The sequence below is a fragment of the Cynoglossus semilaevis genome, chromosome 4 (assembly GCF_000523025.1).
Source record: "Cynoglossus semilaevis isolate Cse_v1.0 chromosome 4, Cse_v1.0, whole genome shotgun sequence".
NCBI classification, from domain to species: domain Eukaryota; kingdom Metazoa; phylum Chordata; class Actinopteri; order Pleuronectiformes; family Cynoglossidae; genus Cynoglossus; species Cynoglossus semilaevis.
Genome location: NC_024310.1, coordinates 16,949,651 through 16,969,097, shown reverse-complemented (window position 1 = coordinate 16,969,097; position 19,447 = coordinate 16,949,651). Strand labels below are relative to the sequence as shown.

Here is a 19,447-nt window from a genome sequence, read left to right as displayed (position 1 = left end):
GATTAGCCTAGCTTTGGGACATGGCTAAAGTAGCAGTAGTGAGATGAAACAGCAATTCGGACTTTGGTATTTTGTAAATTGTGTATATTTGTTTTTCCTCCAGGATGAAGAAATTAAACTAATATGCTAACTGAAATATTTCCCAAAAAAGTACTGTAAAACTGTTTGGTGAAAAAAAAACCCCACTTCAGTCTATGTTGTATCGTCATACAAGAGCGTCATTACATCACTTAAAAATAATGTAGTTCAACAGTTTTTATCCCATCAAAATGCATGACCTGTTACCTTAGAATAGTCCTGGTTATGTATATTTATTTTTAATGTTTTAGGTTTGAAATTAAATGACCTCTATATGTAATTATAGACATTTTAAATGATCCTCCACACATTTTGTGTTCCAGTATTTTTTCCTTTTCACCACGTGTTCTTGATTCCACAGTGATTTTCTTAATGTCCTTAATACAAGAAATTTGCAAATATAAATTTATTATTGACACAACTCAGCAGTTAGTGTTGGACTCACATACACGTACACGTACAGAAAACACATGACGCAGAAAAGAGTGATTTTTTCTTCTCCAAACATCTACTTCTGTAAGTCAGTTCATTGAAAACCTTTTTTTCCTCCAAAACACATTTGATGGATTTTCACTCTTGTTTTATTAAATGGTCACAAAAAGTGCAGATCAGTCACATCATGTAGGCAACAACAGCAGGTTGTGCGGCCAGTAGAGCAAAGGTCAGGTTGGTCATTTCACTGAACAACACTGACCTCTGTTCACATTAGGTCAGCTGAAGGTCTTCAACAAGACATGAGTGCATCTCCATGATACAGAGATAGTAAATATTCTTTTCTATTTACACAAGAATAAAGAAAAAATATAAAGTACCTTCAAACATTTCCAGTTGTCCTCAGACATATTATTTTTCCATTAAAACTCTGTTTCTCTTTCCATGTCAACACATATGACACAAGAACGTCAACTGAACATTCAGCCTTTGGCCAAGTTCAGCTGATTACAGTTCAGTTAATAATTTCAAGTGGCTTTTCTTCAGCACCGGCTTGTTCGTTACAGATATGATGAGCAGCACCAAAAGCTCCAGAATAGTGTCAACACGACAGGACTCTTCAGGTGAGACGTGTCTCATGTTAAGTCCTCAAAGTCCCAGGTACTCTGCCAGAAACACAGCCAAGATCTTGGTCAAATTCTCCACGGTGGGTCGGTGCATGTTTTGTTCAGTGTCCTCCAGGGTGTGCCAGAATTTTGGGAAGGGAGTGGCGATGACATGTAGCACAGGGACACCTGGTGATGATGATGATGGAGGTGAGGAAACAGAAAGGTTAGTGGACTTTCAGATTCAGACATTTTGAAAGTCAATTTTAAAGTTTTTTAATAAAAAAAACAGTGATCAAATGTCATAAGCTAACTGTGATAGAATCAGACGACTGAAGTTTGTTGTCAATTTAATAATTCTTCAAGCATTTTAGGCTTCCTTGCCGAGTTTGATCAATTTTAAAGTCCAATAAACACAAGAAATACTTGTAATCAGAATATTTGGAGTACACATTAAACGTGGCAAGAAGAACCTGGAACTGATTTGTAGGAGAAAGTAAAACACCTCTGCTGTGCCGTGTGATAAGGAACAAATCTCTGATGTAACCATGATTTGAATCAGTATCAGGATTTATTGGCACAGTCGGCTGCACAGTCCAGAGCCAAATAAAAGGGATTACCTCAACAGACGACGTGTTTCTCTAAGGAGCATCATCACCTTTTAGATTTTACAGCAAAAATATGGACGTCCTCACACACAAATATCCCTTTTAACACACACTGTTTGTGTTAGTTGAGGTCATTTTAACCTCATGAGTCATTGGTAAAGTAACTGCACCACAGTATTAAACTGCAGTGGCAGAGCTGAGGGACTTTATCACGGCAGCAGGAAGAGGGAGGAGGAGGAGGATTTGTTTGGAGTTGCAGAGATTGCTGTTGGGAAGGAGCCAGGAACAGTATCTTGGCTGCCACCTACTGGTAAAGGGAGGGTTCCCTCTTATATTCAAACGCAAATGCATCAATCACCTAGGTTTTTTATCTGTCCCTGTCCGATGTTTTGTATATTAAACAAATATGCAGCTATTTTTAAAATACAGCATAGAGATCGAGCCACGTGAGATCGTTGATAAAAGTCAAAATAATATGTAACTACGACACCTATTACTCTGCTACATGCACGAAATACAACTGCAAATCTTTTATTTTGAAGGAAACTATTTTGGTCTGCCATTTAAGATGTAGTTTTTTCAACACGCAACAGATCTTTTATATGTGTCCAGCCACGAAACTAATTGTGATCAAAATAGAAATAAAGGGTTCCCCAACAACTCAATTTAATAGCAGTGTTTTTTCCACTGACCTCTGTGAAGGAAGGGGATGTGGTCATCCTGGACAGGTCCCAGATAAACATCCTTCCTGAAATACGTTTGTTCTGAGGGATGTGACGTTAGAAGACCCTGTCGATGGAGTCTCTTCTCTGAAAAACAGAATAAAACAAGTGTTCATAACAAAGACAGTACTTTCTTTTTTCTTTTTTTTTAAAGTGTTGTGTACAAACCTCCAGCAATGAGGCGGTCAAACCAGCGCGCTGTGTTGTCAAAGTGATTGGCAATCAATGGATCAGCAGCACCCAGCAGGTCCAGCAGCACAAACAGGTCCTGAGTGGAGAAGGAGAAGTTCAGAAAATACAACAAAAAAACATGTTCTCATCATGTGTACTTGTCTGAATACTGTACGTATCCACACTCCAATATCAACAGAACTGCAGTTGACACGAGGGGAGAAGGCAGCATGGATGTTAAAAAGAACCTTTGTTTACTTTCCACTAATATTAGTGACATCATCAGCGACAAAATTCCCCAACTGCCGAGCGATGCATCTTTAAACCTGTCTCAGCTGTTTCTGCTAAATTTGATCCAGTGGTCTGGGTGAGGACAGAGGGGACAGTGTTTGTCTGCAGTGTGAACACAGGTTTCTCACCACAGCCTGCAGCACAGACGTATGTAAAGAGCCCGAGGGGTGAGGCGTGTGGGCCATACGCTCTGCCAGGTGACGAGAGCCATACAGCGAGTCCGTGGCCGTCCACTCTTTGAAAGACTCCTCGCCATCGAAGAACACGAGCTGCAGAGTGACTGGAAGTTTCTATGAGACAACGGAAGAAAATCCACTTCAGATCCTGTACTAGTTACAATCAATTGTTGGTTTCCCTCGTATTCCGGTGTGTGTGTGTGTGTCCGTTCCCCTTGGTAACTATATAGCACAGCATCTGGAAAGTAAGCGCTACACAAAGGAAACTGCTGCACAGCACAACACTAGAGTCAGCGTTTTCTCTCCTACACTGCAGCTGCAGGAGCAGAGAACGGGCACAGGGGGAAAAAAAACACTGGACCACAGCCAACAAATGATGATAATCTAACTGGACCTCAGCATCAAGACGAAAATTAAACTGAATTCACCTGCTGTTTGAAGGCTCGAAGCTGAGCATCCAGAGATGTGGCCAGCTCCAGGATCATGGCACAGGGCACTGCAGAGTCACTCGCCCCCAGAAACACCCTCTCTGGGATCCGGGGGTCTGCAGGCAGGAACTTAGAATCATAGTGGCAGGCCAGAATCAACCTTCGAGAGACCGAAGGGTCTAAAACCGCTACGATGTTAGTGAAGGTGACGACTCCTCTGGGAGTCGAAGACTGGAAGGAGTCCAGGTCTATGGACCAGCCAGCAGACAGTGAGGATAAAGAGGAGGTGATGTGCTAAGAAGAGGATGGAGGATTCATTATAAAGAAAAAAATTTAATTAATTTAAAAAAAAAAGACAAAAGAAAATAAACACACACCTGCTGTACAGTCAGGCTTCCCTGTGTCCCTGGGAGCCTCTCTATCAGAATAGGCCTCAGATAAGTCTCCCAGAGACGAGTCCCGTCCACCTGAGAAGCCAGGCGACGGATTTGAGCAGGTGAACACTTGGTGGGTTTGTGGGCCAACTGGACAAGAGAAAACAAAGTCAATGGAAAAAAGTGAAGAACGTGAATGTAGCAAATATATAGTTAAAAAAACGTATGCTGAATACATACATATGTTTGTTTTTATTTATTTAGCTATTGTTTTAACATACAGATGTTTGAGAACTATGTGTATAAGATATATTTAGTTTTAAGGGCAATTATAAATGTAATTTTTTGATAACCGATTGTTAGACACATCACTACAGAATAACTTCACTGACTCTTTATCTCCTGTCACTGTACTGTGATCAGGTACAGCTACTAAACAACAGCAGAAAGGCAAATGTCTGATCTTGTGTTTACAATTGAGGAGTTTGTTGACGTGACTCTGTGTCTATTAGCTTCCAGAGATTTAAAAATGTACAACACAGTGTATAACAAAGTTTGTTTGGAATACAAGCCTTTATAATATTAAAGGATGGAGATACCTGATACAGGTGGACACGTTTTATATTTCCGACATCCACACTAATTTACTACTGATTTTGTTCTGATTTATCTGATGTATATGGCATCAAACATTGTGCGTAAATCCCTCATATGCAAATTAGTAGCAGCTGTAAAACAGATCACAGACAGATGTTATATTAGGTCCAATTAAAAGCACCAACACTGGGCTCGTGTCATTACCCTGTCTTTGGTCAGATCTGCAGACGACACCCGGTTCACATGTACACCGCTGCTGTCGTTGGACAGATAGACTCCCAGAACCAGCGCCAGCACCAGGAATCCCAGGAGACACAGCAGCAACACCCGGGCCCGGGGGATCCGAACCCGATCGCAGCTGCTGAAAGAGCCGCTGCCATTGCTCTGCTGCAGCGGTTTGTAGCGTCGACTCGACCTGGACATGACTGTCATACGGCGGTTCTGCGTCTCAGTTGGGATGACGTGTAACGACCACAGAGCTGTGGAGCACCAAATGAACAGCAGTGGTCGAATCCAGGAAGGAAGTTAAAACTGACACCACGGCACAGTCTTTGTCACTGTGTGTAATCGAGAGTCAACGAAACCATCCTTTCTTCATTGTCACACCTCTCCCTTCTGTTGTTCTCATCTTCCAACAGCAAATCCTTAAAAACCGTCCTCTGTGGTCGTGAATAACAATCACCCTCCATCCGCTGCGTCCAAGACCTTTTACATATTAATATTATTATTTGCTGGAAAACAGATCAGTTCTGTTGCCGTGACTCCCGCTGTTCGACTCGCAGCAGATTTTCACTGCTGCTCTTCATACGCCGTCACCTGGTCACAGTTTAAAACTACACCAAAGTGAACAGAAAAAAATAAATAAACAGAAAAATAGTAAAAAGTAAACATCGAGCTCTTTTTACCATATCCACACCCACTACATTTACACGTCTATGCAAAATTTCTGCTAATTTATAAAACAAAATAGAACCATTAAAATTATACTCACACAGTATTCACTGGACAGCGAACATATATTTACGTCAAACATTAAAACGCGTTTAAGCAGCAAATCACCGCCACCTAAGCCAGTAATCATGTGCAACGCCATATCTTGTCCGACATGCAAAAGACACGATAAATCAAAGTTCCACGTGTCAAATGTAAAAACTTAAAGTAGTTCAATTTATTTATTAGTAACATTTGAAAAAGCATTTGTTCTTTTCTATGTATTAATTATGTATACAAAGTACTATATAAACTAAGAACTCAGTAATTGCTACAAATGTGCCATCGTTTGCAATCAACGGACTTTTGTGACTCCTGACTTGTATATGGAGTATTGTGGAGTTGGACTTAATGGTCTGTATATGGAGTATTGTGGAGTTGGACTAATAAATAAATATTTGTTGTCCTATATAAACAAAATAAATTATTTATTTTGTCACACTGTTATTGTATTGATATTATATTACTATGCGAAACGGGACTATTTCACATAGTCGTTACAAATCGTTAAAAAAAATTATTATTATATTATGTCGTTTAGAATTTTTTAATTTCAACAACGACTGCTTCTATTGGGCGGGTCTTAAATGACCTACTTCTGTCGCCCGCCAGATTTCAATGCCGAAAACGGAAGCGGATGTACTCACATTCGCTGATTGGTCCTCAGAAAGAAGGACGCTTGATTATCTTACAGCTGGTTGGATAAACGACATGTCAATTCTTTCTTTCAACGCTGACGTCTTCCGTACAAATAGTTCCCGAAGTGGGCTTTGCGGGAAATATTCGCGCGTTCTTTCCTAAGGGTCCACACGGGGAGAGCTTTGTGCTGCTGTGGAACCAGAACAAGACCCCGAGCAGAGTATAACTGTGTTGCCGCAGCCCTGCTGTTTTTCCTGGGAGAAACCAATACATCAACTGCAGCACAATGCATGTCGTTAAACGAGGTGAGTTGTAAACATTGTTGGTGCTCAGCATAGTGTCAGGCCTCAGTTAGCTTCACTATCATCTGTGTCATATTTAAACATTACTCAGAAAAGTGTTTTAATGTATAGAACGTCTCCCTGCGACGTTAATATCAACGCTTAGACTTGAATTGAAGTCATAATATTTATTTTCTAGAGATAATGTTTTGAACACAACGTCTCTTTGTCATAGTTGGCGCCAAGAAGCACAGCTTTATTGTTCGGTCTAAAAGCTGTAAAAAGATCCCAGAACTTTAGTTCACTCAGACTTATATTTTCGACGGACCTTTATTAGTATTTCCATCCTCTTATGTAGTTTTTTTTCCTTCCTACCAACTCTTTGTTCGAATATAACAGGAAGTACTTTTACTACTCATTTAATGTTTAAAATTCAGTTACACTCAATAGATAAGACGTTTTTATTGAATGGTTTTTGCAGTAGTGTGACTTTTAGATAATAGGAAAGTTGACACAACCTGGACACCCGATTACTGCCAACCCGGGTATTTTTGAATGCAAGACTTTCATAATTCCTTCAACTGCTCCACCCGTACAACAGAAAAGCCCCTTTATTATACAAACACATAAGATGAACCCATGAGCACTGGGAAAGTCTTGAGAAAAACCTCAAGTCTTCATAAATATGGGAGTGTTGGAGCAAAAATCTGAAACCTGAAATGTTTTACTTGTAATGTTTTAATCCAAGGGATTAATAAAGTTCTATCTATCTAGTAATACGGTTTAAAACTAAAACACATGTGCCATGATGATGAGGTTTCTAAAGTTCTCTCTCAGCATCAGAGAACTAGTCAAAGTGTATGGCTAGGGAGTTTGGCACAGATGAGTTGACTTTAACTCTACTCTTCACTTTTCTTTTCTTTTTCCCAGATGGACGCCAAGAGCGTGTCATGTTTGACAAAATCACCTCTCGTATCCAGAAGCTCTGCTATGGCCTGAACTCTGACTTCGTGGATCCGGCCCAGATCACCATGAAGGTGATCCAGGGTCTGTACAATGGAGTGACCACAGTTGAGCTGGACACACTGGCCGCAGAGATCACTGCCACCCTCACAACCAAACACCCCGACTATGCCATCCTGGCTGCACGCATCGCTGTCTCCAACCTGCACAAGGAGACCAAGAAGGTGTTCAATGAAGTGATGGAAGACCTGTACAACTATGTCAACCCCCTGAACAAACGTCACTCCCCCATGATCTCCAAGGAGACTCTGGACATAATTCTGGAGAACAAAGACCGCCTGAACTCGGCCATCATTTACGACAGAGACTTCTCCTACAACTTCTTTGGCTTCAAGACTCTGGAGAGGTCCTACCTGCTGAAGATCAACGGCAAAGTGGCAGAGCGTCCCCAGCACATGCTCATGCGGGTGTCTGTTGGTATCCACAAGAATGATATCGACGCCGCCATCAATACCTACAACCTGCTGTCAGAGAAGTGGTTCACCCACGCGTCACCCACGCTCTTCAACGCAGGAACCAACCGGCCCCAGCTGTCCAGCTGCTTCCTGCTGGCCATGAAGGACGACAGCATCGAAGGCATCTATGACACGCTGAAGAACTGCGCCCTCATCTCCAAGTCGGCCGGCGGCATCGGTGTGGCCGTTAGCTGCATCAGATCCACTGGGAGCTACATCGCTGGGACCAACGGAAACTCAAACGGCCTGGTGCCCATGCTGAGAGTGTATAACAACACAGCGCGCTACGTGGATCAGGGTGGCAACAAGCGTCCTGGAGCCTTTGCCATTTACTTGGAGCCCTGGCATTATGACGTCTTTGACTTCCTGGATCTTAAGAAGAACACAGGGAAGGAGGAGCAGAGAGCGCGAGATCTCTTCTACGCCATGTGGATCCCTGACCTGTTCATGAAGAGGGTGGAAAGCAACCAGGACTGGTCACTCATGTGTCCCAGTGAGTGTCCCGGTCTGGACGAGTGCTGGGGGGAGAAGTTCGAGGAGCTCTACACTAGGTATGAGAAGGAAGGGAGGGTGAAGCGCGTGGTGAAGGCTCAACAGCTGTGGCACGCCATAATTGAGTCGCAGACAGAAACCGGTACGCCCTACATGCTCTACAAAGACGCCTGCAACAGGAAGAGCAACCAGCAGAACCTGGGCACCATCAAGTGCAGCAACCTGTGCACAGAAATCGTGGAGTACACCAGCACAGACGAGGTGGCCGTTTGTAATCTGGCGTCCATCGCTCTCAACATGTACGTCACCCCAGAGCGGACTTATGACTTCAACAAACTGACACAGGTGACCAAGGTGATCGTCAGAAATCTGAACAAGATCATAGACATCAACTACTATCCTGTGCCCGAGGCTGAAAACTCCAACAAGCGCCACAGGCCAATAGGAATTGGTGTCCAGGGTCTGGCAGACGCCTTCATCCTGATGCGTTTCCCTTTTGAAAGCCCTGAAGCTCAGCTGCTCAACATCCAAATCTTCGAGACCATCTACTACGCCGCCCTAGAGGCCAGCTGCGAGCTGGCTGCAGAGTTGGGCCCCTATGAGACGTACGAAGGGTCTCCAGTCAGCAAGGGCATCCTTCAGTACGACATGTGGGAGAAGACGCCCACAGACCTGTGGGACTGGGCCCTGCTGAAGGAGAAGATCTCCAAACATGGAGTCAGGAACAGTCTGCTGATGGCCCCCATGCCCACAGCCTCCACCGCCCAGATCCTGGGCAACAACGAGTCCATCGAGCCCTACACCAGCAACATCTACACCCGCAGAGTTCTGTCTGGAGAGTTCCAGATCGTGAACCCTCATCTGCTCAAAGACCTGACGGAGAGAGGACTGTGGAGCGAGGAAATGAAGAATCAGCTGATCGCCCACAATGGATCCATCCAGGTAACATTGGGTTGTTGTAACCAAACTTAGTTTCATTTAATAGTTTGGTTAATTGTGTAGCAGCAGCAGTGTCAAATGTTCATCTAATGTTATTCAAACAGAACATCAGCGAGATCCCAGACGATCTGAAGCAGCTCTACAAAACCGTGTGGGAAATCTCCCAGAAGACGATTCTCAAGATGGCCGCCGACCGCGGCGCCTACATCGACCAGAGCCAGTCCCTGAACATCCACATTGCAGAGCCCAATTATGGCAAACTGTCCAGCATGCACTTCTACGGCTGGAAACAGGTGAGAAACGCTGCCACCTAGTGGAATGGTTCAGTGACATTGATGTTTCTCAAACCGTGGTTTAAAAAGAAACAAACATCAAACCTTGTGTCCTGTCCTCATCACTGTAGGGTCTGAAGACAGGGATGTACTATCTGAGGACGAAACCTGCCGCAAACCCCATCCAGTTCACCCTCAACAAGGAGAAGCTGAAGGAGACCCAGTCGACCAAAGGCACAGAGCAGGAGGTGAAGGAGAGGAACACCGCAGCCATGGTGTGTTCTCTGGAGAACAGAGAAGACTGCCTCATGTGTGGATCCTAGGATGGTCCGTGCGTTTGATCGTCACACTGCAGTTGCTCCCACTTCATTTGTGTGGATGGGAGAAATGTATAGAATAATAAATATGACATTGTCTGTGTTCAATGTGTGAAGCACTTGCTATGATAAGCATTTGTTAGGAATAAACTATTTTGACAAATATTCATTGTGTTTGTGTGTTCAGAAAATGAGATTAGAAAGTCTATATATTTATTTTGGTCATGAAGATATAGCAGTGTGGAGTATCTACCAATCAGGTCAGTTCTTTTACGTTAGTTAATGTTCTACTCTCGTCACCCTATGTGGACCCACACCTATAAAATTTAGTTTGGTTTATTTTTACCTCACAAAGTGTAGCTTTCAACTTAAAGTAAGAGTTCACCCCGCTGATGATAAAGCTAATGCTAATGAGGCTATAAAATCCATACTGAAAATGGGGAAAAGTGTATGTTGAAAAACCAGAGCTTTGATTTCAGAACAATATTGTCATCATGAACATCGTGTGTTGTTTTTACCTCCAATGTGAAGAATCCCAGAGTTCTGAGTCATTTGATGTTTTGGACGTTTTGCTCCGAACATGAAAAACTGAGTAAACTCTACTACAACAGCTGAACCTCAATCACTTTAATGAAGGGCAGCAGCGTCCTGATTACTGCTGATTGGTTAACACTGAGGACCAGTGTGGTTTTGTTGGTTCTGTTACAGGAAGCACCAGACAGTATAAAGATGTTAGGCTAAATTCATGCTAAAAAAAAATAAAACAAAAATCAAATTTTGATATTCTAAAGTTTTAGGTAAATTAATTTCACTTTTAAAACAATGCTAACATTCTTCCCCCAATAACAAAACAGCAAATGGTCTGATAGTTTTTAAATTTTTTTTTTATAAAATAATGAAAACATAATTTACACTTTTAAATGTACAAGTTATTACAACCCAGAGAAGACAACGTTCAACCAAATGTTTTTTGTCGATGCGTCCTGTGATCCACACATGCAGGACACGTGACGCACAGGGAGGGAAAACAACTACAAAAAATAATTAAAAATAAGAATCATACAAATCAATTCTGTAAAGAAGCCGTTCAAGCTGCATACACACGGAAATAAAAAAACAACAAATCAAAACACAGTACTCTCCCGTCTTCACTGACGCCTGCAACAATGTCGTAGAAAATAAATTATTAAAATATTTCACATCTAAAAAAAAGAACAAAAAAAAAACAAGTTGAACAATATACCACTAACCTTAATGCATTATTGATTGGTTCAACAGAGCGTGTTGTGATGTGATAAATAGCTTAAAAATAAATAAACCATTTTTATATTTATATATTTATATATATATATAAAGAAACCTTGCCCCGTTTGCATAAGCGAACTAAAGATTAAGACTCAGTAAAACCACAGCTACACCAGCCAAGCTGCATGAAGGATGGATAACAGTAGTGTGTGTCACACCGAGACTCAGATCAGACCTGAAAACTGGAATAAATAGAATCAGAGGAGAAAATGGACCCTGTAAAAGCTTCAATTCACTCAGCACAGACTGGGAAAAGCACTCGTCTCACAAGAAACCATAGAGAAAAAGAGTCCGAATGCAGGTTTATATCAGCAGATATCAAAGAGGGATGTAATAAGAGTTTTTTATATATATTTTTTAAGCCGGTGAAGAGAAAGAGAGCAAAAACAAAACAGTTCTAAGTCCAGTTCAGAGTCACCGTTTCCTTGTTATGGCGGTAGCAAAATGAATTTTTGGGAACAGAGGAAAAACATGGATTCAATTCCAGGGTGGACTAAAGAGAGAAGCAGTGGGAAATATTAAAGGGACAGCAACAACGGCGAGAAGCTGTTGGTAGTTGCAGTACAGCGGTCAGTACGTTGTCTCACAGTTCAACACTGGTGGTGCACTTGTTAACAGCTTACTGAGAAAAACCTGAGAGCGCTGACAGATCCAGTCAGAGCAGGAGGAGGACGTGACCTCAGTGAGCGACAGGTCGCCGCTCCAGGAGAGATGAGAGTTTAGTAAGGTCGTTACTCACCGACACGAACCAGAGAACATTCACACACACACACACACATTCCTCCACTCATTCATCCTCTCCAGGAGTGTGTGTCCTCCAGTACCAGCATTTATTCAAATGTGACACAATGTTCTTTTTTATTAAAAATATAAATATAGTAGAGAATATTGTTTAGTAAGTTAACAGTATAAATAGTTTCGTGTTCGTATTTGGTTCGTCACAGAACACATGGACACTTCCTGTCGTGCACACACATACACACACACTAACTCACACAGGTTCTGATATGAAGAGCTTCAGTGTTTCATGTCCAGTTTCTCACCAACACACATTACACTTAGAAGATGTCATGAAATGACTTTGTGTTTTCTGATCGGGACATGAAAAAATTGTACTTAAGATCGTCTAACACCCTGTTGGGTTGTTGTTGTTTGGCCCACAAGTCAAGAGGAAATAAAATGTAAATCTAGCAAAGTCTCTAAATTATAATGTAATAGTAAATTACTATTAAGGCTGTGATGTATTTTTTTTAAAAATCTCTTGATAAATTTAAACAAAAAAAGATAATTAGACAGATCTAGTCAAACCTGGCAACCCAGCAGCAAAGAGACAGTGAAATAAAAATCTTTAAATAATAAAGGAAAAGCATGTGTGTGTGGTAACACCAGGACGAGGCCCCGGACACTGAGCTCTGGTTCCAGTACAAGATTTTTCCAGCGAAAACTGCAAATATGTTTTTAACCTTATCCTACGACCTGAACGCAGCGTTCTATAAAAACGAGTTTAACTGAGGATCCACATCTGAGATGATAATGCACTACTGAAAACAGTGATCACCAGGGAGAAGGTTGTCTTTAGGGAATCGGCAAGTCTCCGCCCACCAACAGTCAGACTGCACATGGCTAGATTCACATCCTGGAGGGGGGGGGCTCGCTTCACCCATGTAAACACGGGACAGGGAAGTACGGTGGCCCATGAGCTTCATATCACAATATATTCATTTGTTCAATCTCACAAATCCACCCATCCTTGTGCACCAACGTGTGCAGAAATGCCTCAGAGATTTCACTGTACCGTCAGCCACCCACACACACACACCCACACACACACACACACACACCCACACACACACCTCTTTAGTACACCTGTTTCGCAGTATCAGTACAGTATCGGTTATGACAACACATGAGAGTTGTACCACACAGGCGTCGTTCTACAGTACCACCTCTGTAGAGATTCCATTATTTCTAGTGCATTCTGAGAGATGCATTCTGGGAGATGCAGTCAGTTATGTTATTTTGTTTTTGGCTGATTGACTGCGGGAACAGTATTAGGCCTCTCCAGGTGATGAACAGGTAGCTCCTCCTCTTCTTCAGCATAGTTTTCATGAACAGGATTGGTTTTTGTTTTTTATACATAGACATTAAAGTACTGGAAATAAGACTTTTTGACGTGAGTTTATAAAAATAAATGGGCTCAGAGAGTAGAGAGGGAGGGTCCGTGCACAGGCTCACTGGAGTGTGGTAGTAAAAATAGTCGTCTTTTTCCGACTCTCTGGGTTTAAGGCAGTCCACGGGAGGCTGGGTGAGGTCACGCCTCTCTGACCTCTGTCTCCTCACAGGTCGTTTCTCTCCCTTTGGCCTCAATCACACTCTCTCTTCTTCTTCTTCTTCCTCTTCTTCTTCTGCCGCTGGTCATCACTCCCTCTTAGAGTCAGTGTCATGGGTTACGGAGAGACCTTCGTGCTCACTTCCTGTCTTGTCCAGGTTGTTAAAGAACCTGCTGACCTTTCGCAGCTGCTCGCTGGCCGTATGACTCTCCTCCTGCAGCCTCTGGTTGTTCTCTCTCAAGTTGGCCATCTCTGCCAGCAGGACCACTTTGTCCTTCTTCTCCTGATGGGGGAGAATGATAGTAATAGATTTGTATAAAGGTCTGTAAATTTAATATTAAAAAATACTTAATAAAAAGATGTTAATTTCATGTCAGCTCATTCTGCTGCCTGATGTGTCCCACACTGAAAAGCTCACCCTCTCCAGGTCAGTGTTCAGCTGTTTCAACATGACTTCCAGATGGTGGAGGCGACCTGACAAATCATTGGGCACCTCGTCCCTGAAGGACACACAAAAGACAGGGGGACGTTGAAGACACAGAGACAGAGTTCAATATGATTCTGTGTAAGAGTCTGAGAAAATGATTCATCGCTTCATACAGCGACACATCATTAAACTACCACCAGGTGGCAGCAGAGAAAACGAAAACCAAGTGTAGCACGCCTGGCTGAACTGTCGCCTTTGTCTCCCGTGTTTGTCAGTGTCTTTGACCTACCCGCTGAAGGTGGGTGTGGTGCGTGGTGTCTGAGGGGTCTGAAACTGGACCGGACTGACCGTTGGCCTTGAGTCCGGACCGGGGACCTGTGGCTCGGTCAGTGAGAAGAGGGAAACTGCTCTTTGTGCTGTGAAAGAAAAATAAACAAAGAGCTGCGTTTAGACAGAGGCTCAAATGTTGGTGTCCCTGGAGACACGGGACACAATCAGAGCTGAACAGGTGGTGGACGTGGCAGCAGCTTCGTCCAGTGTGTTTGAGGTGGACAGAAGACACCAGCGGACAGGGTTTGGGTGAAGTACAAGGTTCCTGCTTATTTCCCAGGAGGGTGAGGTGACGGGGGAGACACCGAGGCACCAGTCTAGAATCTATTAGAACAGTTTCACTTTTGACACGTTCATGAAAGCTCCCTAAAAGTTCTAGTTTAACTAAGCTGGACTAAGGACAGATCCTAAGGTCTGTCTGTGAAACTGGCCCAAAAAACTAAAGGCTGAAGTCTTCTTTTAGTTGCTGGGTTACCGTCACATGACCTAACAGTGTTGTGTGATTGGCTTAGTTTTCAGGAAGTGAATCCTATTTTATTAGGATTTGATGAATTAAGTCATCTGTTTGTCATGGTTTAAATAAACTGATGATCAGAGCCTCACCCTCACCTTCGTAGGCTTTGGCAGCGTTGACCAGACTGGACCACTCCAGACCACAGGCAGTGTCAGGAAGAGGCATCAGTCCAGGGTCCAGCCTACGCAGAGGAGGAACCTTGTCCCTGACTTCATTGAGAGACAGCTCTGAGGCAGACAGGGGAACTGTGGACGAATGAGAACAGAGGACAAACCATTGAACTGCATGAAAGACGACAGCTCACGATCAGACACAAATGAATCTCACTTCCTAAAATCCTCCTCTGAACTTCACTTAAAAAACCAAACGTAACTTAACAATCGTTTGTCTATCTTCATGGCAGCAAATTCTAGACTCCGTTCACAGGGTGTGGCTAAAAAAAGTCACCTGTTGAAAACACACCCTTCTTGTTCTGTAAATGGTTGGAGACGTGTTTGCGCGTGGGCAGCGTGCACGTGAACAGCACGTCAGTGGGAGTCGTCGGATGCTCCGTGTTGGCGAAGCTTGCGTCCCGGCGTCCGCTGCACAGCGACTCATCTGAAAAGGTGCGCTGCAGTGTCCGTCTGGGAGACTGTGGTCAGAGAAGGGGACGGAGGAAGGGGACGGAGGTCAGTGACGGAGGTCAGTGACGGAGGTCAGTGACGGAGGTCAGTGACGGAGGTCAGTGACGGAGGTCAGTGACGGAGGTCAGTGACGGAGGTCAGTGACGGAGGTCAGGGGTTACACGTGCACACAGCAGCTTCCGACAGCGTCAGTCTTACCGGGTCTCTCTGTGGCGTCTCTGCTGGGTTGTCCATGATGATCAGTTTCTTCAGGTCATCTTCTATCGTGCTCTTGTACGTCCTCCGGGGGGAGCGCAGGTCCCTCAGCGACGCTCGGAGCCGGGGTTGTCCAAACACATTTTTGGAATTCATGTCCACCTGCCTGGAGACACAAGACTTTAAGGATGGCTGGACAAAAGTGGGACATGACAACCTTGACTAATGTTTCTGACATCACTTCTAAACCTTTTTATTAGAAGGATATAATTTTAAATACATCATAACCTTCAGGGAAGTTGGACTGAACTGGCCACCCCTCTCACACTTTTAACGTCTCTGTCCTTGAAACTGACAGCCATTAAGCTGATGAAGATGTTTCTGCTCACTGAGAGCTGGAGTGAATATCAGCTCGTCATCTACATACGGCCTAATCAGGGAGAGTGGCCCATGGGCCACATGGGGCCAAGACACAACCTGAAGGAAAATATTTATTTTGCCGCAAAATGTTCTTCCAAAAAATTCATATCTTCGATCTACAGTATTTGTCTTACTTCTTGCTGCTGCTGCTCTCAGAGTTGGACACTGTGGTTTTAATTGACAGGCTGTTGTCGTCGGTCTGCCAGGCTGTTTGTCTGCTTTTCCCATAAAAGGCCTTGGGGGCGGAGCTGGACAGAGGGGTGGAGCTTAACTGGGCTGAAGTGGGTGTGGTCGTAGCAGCTCTGATGGGTCGTGCTTTTTCCGCGGTGGGAGTTTTGTAACCCTGCGGCGTAAAGGCCCTGAGAGATTGGACAAAAAACACACACATGCATGAGTTTAGTGCATGAACATCCATAACAGAGGCGAACAGAGAGTTAAGATTGTGTTGGCGACCTCTTGAGGTCTGCAGACGCCGTGCGAGAAACGAAGCAGGCTGCACTGAGAGATTGACAGAACTTTGGCCGCTGGCTCCCACTTGCTCTTAGCAGATGAAAAAGTTTCATAAAGAGTGTAGAGTATATTCCAATATAAATCTCACTTTCAGCTCAGGCTGCCCAGCTGTAAGAGGAACAGTTGTGCTTACAGGGAGCAGAGGAATATCTGACACCTAAGCAGGTCCAGAGCGCCAGCACGACAGAATCCATGAACCCCCTCACAGTGACAACATAATGACATCATGCGGCTAAATATAACCGATGCTAAGTCATCGGTGTCCTGCCTCATGACACAACACAGGCTGCAGCAGAAATGAGATGAAGCCAACAGTGGGAATGTGGAACAACCTCAGTGAGTACACACCATACTGTGGTACAGGACAGGTTTACAGGAGAACAGCATGTACTTCACTAATCTGTGCACCATCCTTGGCCATTTTACCTTGTTGATCAATATATTTCTTGCATATTTATCCTATGATCAAATGTAATAAATGGAAGTGTAAAATAAAGAGTGTGTGAAGACTGGACTGTCTGCAGTTTGATGGAACTCCTTTGTTACTGCGTCCTTGTGTTTCACTAGACTACTTATGTGATAAAACATTATCAACCAGCAGCAAAGATTTCAGATTTTAGATAAAAACAAAACCAACAAAAAACCCCCACAAAACCTGGCTCAGAATCCAGATGGTTCTTCTCCTCTTCCTCTCTCCTAGCTTCGTAAAAGACCCATCTCATCAGGGAGTCGCTCTCTCACCTGGGTTTGAAAGCATCCATTTTATCAGTGCTGGAGCCAGGAGGAGGGAACGTCCTCGTCCTGTACCCTTTGTTCTGATTGGCTTCCGCTGATATCATGGGTGAAGACTCTCGTCGCCTGGCCTCTCCCCCGCCGCCGCTCCTCCCCAGGGACGGCTCCTGCACGGCCCCGTAGTTTGAGGAGCAGTGCGAGGGCTTGTGCGATGGATTGTTGGACACGTTCCCGTGACGGGAGTTGTTGTACGGGATGGAGGCGTCGATGCCGCTGTCGTTGGACCCTCCCTTGTTCAGGAGGTCCGCGTCAGGATCGGTGAGGTCAGCGCCGCCCCCAACTCGTTCTCCCCCAGGCCCTCCGTCGAACCAGCGCTCGTCGCTGTGGCTGCTGGAGGCGTTACTGGACAGAGTGTTGCTGCTGGAGTGACTGGAGTACTGAGTCTCCCCCTGCAGGGGAAACAAGGACAGGAGTCAGCCCTGGAGGTGAAGAGGAGATGAGAGCAGAAGTGACCAGATGAGCCAAGGACGGGTCGGACCTTTGAGTGTCTGTTTGGAGAGTCTTTCCCCGGGATGTCCTGTCTGGGTATTCTCCTCTGCCCTGCTCCTCCGGCCATTCCTCGAGACGCTGGGACATGCCACAGAGGTTCTGCACAGGAAACACACAGACACACACACACGCCGACCCTGGATTAAATCAAAATACGCTGGTCGTCCCGTGGCTGCAGAGAGGATTAAGTCAGTGACTAAACACTGACCTCCCCCACTGCCATCAGCACAGTGAACCAGCAGTAATCTGTACTGCACTGAGAGGCAGCCGTCCGAAAAGACGTCCTATTCACAACAAGACTGAACAATAGATGAGGCTTTATCTATTTTTAATTTATTTGAACAGATATGAACCTGTTTTGCAGCGCTCCATGGTGCTCTCCTGGCTGGTGAAGCCTGAAGAAGACTCCCCACTGGAGTTGACATCCACAGTGAGGTGGGGCTCATAAGGCAGCAGGGGGCGCTGTCCTGGTCCAAATCTACACAGAAGAACCAAAGTGTGTTGATCTCACAGGATTATTTACTATTTCCTTACCTCCAAGACAATATCGATGAACACGGTTTATTCTATATCAGCACATTTCCCCAAATACACATCAACACACCCCTAATATATCACAGTTAAGGACACACACACACACACACCGAGACATTTCCCTTGACGCTAACTCTAAATGTTTAGATTTGGGATTTTTCAAACTGAAGATAACTTTATTTGAATTCTTTATTTTATCCTGACAGCAGCTGAATAAAACTGGCTCCTCAGGCAAAGTGAGATGTTATCAGCCTCCACGTTGTGAGGCAGAGCCACCCACACAGCAGGAGACACTGTGCTCTACCACCTCTACTGCAGACCTGGACGCAACACACCACAGTATTCAGCTGGCGTTCTTATCAACCTGGAATCTGCCTGAAGCACACCAAATATATGAGTCACATCAGACACCTCTAATGACAACTTCAAACACACACACACACACACACACACACACCCCTACAGTACATACCTGTCCGGTGAGTGTTTGTAGCGTACGAAGGGGCTCTGTGTGATTCCGGGGGGCCCCATTGTGCAGAGGTTGACGAGGCCTGAGGACGGGGAGGAGAAGCTGGCTGAGGGGTTTCTGAAGGGCAGAGCCCTGTCGCCCCCTACAGGAGACAGAGCGTAGTGGTTCTCTGGGTAGCTGACTGGCCTGAAGGACGCAGGACAAAGACAGTGTTGATAAAACTGATTTTAAACATAAAAAAATATTCAAATCAAAGTTACCAGTCTCCTGCCCACCTCTTGGAGTTCAGATGCTGGGGGTCTCTATAGGGAACTGGCATTATGGTTTTATGTGAGCGGGGTGCAGGAGGTGGTGGGGGGCCCATTGGTCCCCAGCGCTGAGGGTTGGGGACACTGTGAAGCCCCAGTGGTACTGGTGGGCTGTCCCACCGCCACGTAGGACGAGGGGAGGGTCGATATCCCACTGCTAGTGGTTCAGATTCGGACTTCTGCTCAATGGTCTTCATCTCATACTCCTCTGTGCAGCCTCTGGAGAACAACAATTCAAGAAAAGGATCGTCTCATTATTAACGATAGATCACATTCTTCAAAGATACATTTTTAACCCACACACATTTTGC

General features: G+C 44.5%; 3 protein-coding genes across 3 annotated transcripts in view; 1 reads left to right on the top strand and 2 right to left on the bottom strand.

Moving 5' to 3' along the window:
* Positions 1-641: 641 nt before the first annotated feature.
* qpctla (glutaminyl-peptide cyclotransferase-like a) lies at positions 642-5,630 on the bottom strand. Its single transcript, XM_008309678.3, has 8 exons — positions 5,474-5,630; positions 4,687-5,315; positions 3,889-4,035; positions 3,512-3,805; positions 3,036-3,197; positions 2,614-2,713; positions 2,416-2,532; positions 642-1,304 (listed from the first exon to the last, which is right to left on the bottom strand). Exons 2-8 carry the CDS (start codon positions 4,912-4,914, stop codon positions 1,159-1,161), a joined length of 1,194 nt encoding a protein of 397 aa, XP_008307900.1. The 5' UTR covers positions 4,915-5,315; positions 5,474-5,630; the 3' UTR covers positions 642-1,158.
* A 580-nt stretch (positions 5,631-6,210) lies between these two features.
* LOC103378457 (ribonucleoside-diphosphate reductase large subunit) lies at positions 6,211-10,055 on the top strand. Its single transcript, XM_008309677.3, has 4 exons — positions 6,211-6,416; positions 7,323-9,304; positions 9,406-9,594; positions 9,705-10,055. The coding sequence occupies exons 1-4, from the start codon at positions 6,398-6,400 to the stop codon at positions 9,894-9,896; spliced, it is 2,382 nt and encodes a 793-aa protein (XP_008307899.1). The 5' UTR covers positions 6,211-6,397; the 3' UTR covers positions 9,897-10,055.
* A 701-nt stretch (positions 10,056-10,756) lies between these two features.
* Positions 10,757-19,447, bottom strand: part of sipa1l3 (signal-induced proliferation-associated 1 like 3) — a 56,897-nt gene continuing 48,206 nt past the window's right edge. Inside the window, exons 14-25 of the mRNA XM_025055258.1 lie at positions 19,104-19,355; positions 18,832-19,014; positions 18,179-18,303; positions 17,815-17,924; positions 17,286-17,725; positions 16,169-16,393; positions 15,618-15,780; positions 15,259-15,427; positions 14,892-15,041; positions 14,242-14,368; positions 13,944-14,025; positions 10,757-13,808 (exon numbers count right to left, since the gene is read on the bottom strand). Coding sequence (XP_024911026.1) covers positions 13,614-13,808; positions 13,944-14,025; positions 14,242-14,368; positions 14,892-15,041; positions 15,259-15,427; positions 15,618-15,780; positions 16,169-16,393; positions 17,286-17,725; positions 17,815-17,924; positions 18,179-18,303; positions 18,832-19,014; positions 19,104-19,355 — 2,221 coding nt within the window. The 3' untranslated portion in view covers positions 10,757-13,613. The remainder of the gene's footprint in view (positions 13,809-13,943; positions 14,026-14,241; positions 14,369-14,891; positions 15,042-15,258; positions 15,428-15,617; positions 15,781-16,168; positions 16,394-17,285; positions 17,726-17,814; positions 17,925-18,178; positions 18,304-18,831; positions 19,015-19,103; positions 19,356-19,447) is intronic.

Excerpts from the sequence above, each read along its gene's own strand:
- qpctla (XM_008309678.3), bottom strand. The coding sequence starts at position 4,914 with ATGACAGTCATGTCCAGGTCGAGTCGACGCTACAAACCGCTGCAGCAG. Across the intron at positions 3,198-3,511 it reads TTCGAGCCTTCAAACAGCAG|AAACTTCCAGTCACTCTGCA; the intron begins GTGAATTCAGTT and ends GTTGTCTCATAG. Across the intron at positions 2,533-2,613 it reads TGACCGCCTCATTGCTGGAG|AGAAGAGACTCCATCGACAG; the intron begins GTTTGTACACAA and ends TCTGTTTTTCAG.
- LOC103378457 (XM_008309677.3), top strand. Across the intron at positions 9,305-9,405 it reads CCCACAATGGATCCATCCAG|AACATCAGCGAGATCCCAGA; the intron begins GTAACATTGGGT and ends TTATTCAAACAG. Across the intron at positions 9,595-9,704 it reads ACTTCTACGGCTGGAAACAG|GGTCTGAAGACAGGGATGTA; the intron begins GTGAGAAACGCT and ends TCATCACTGTAG.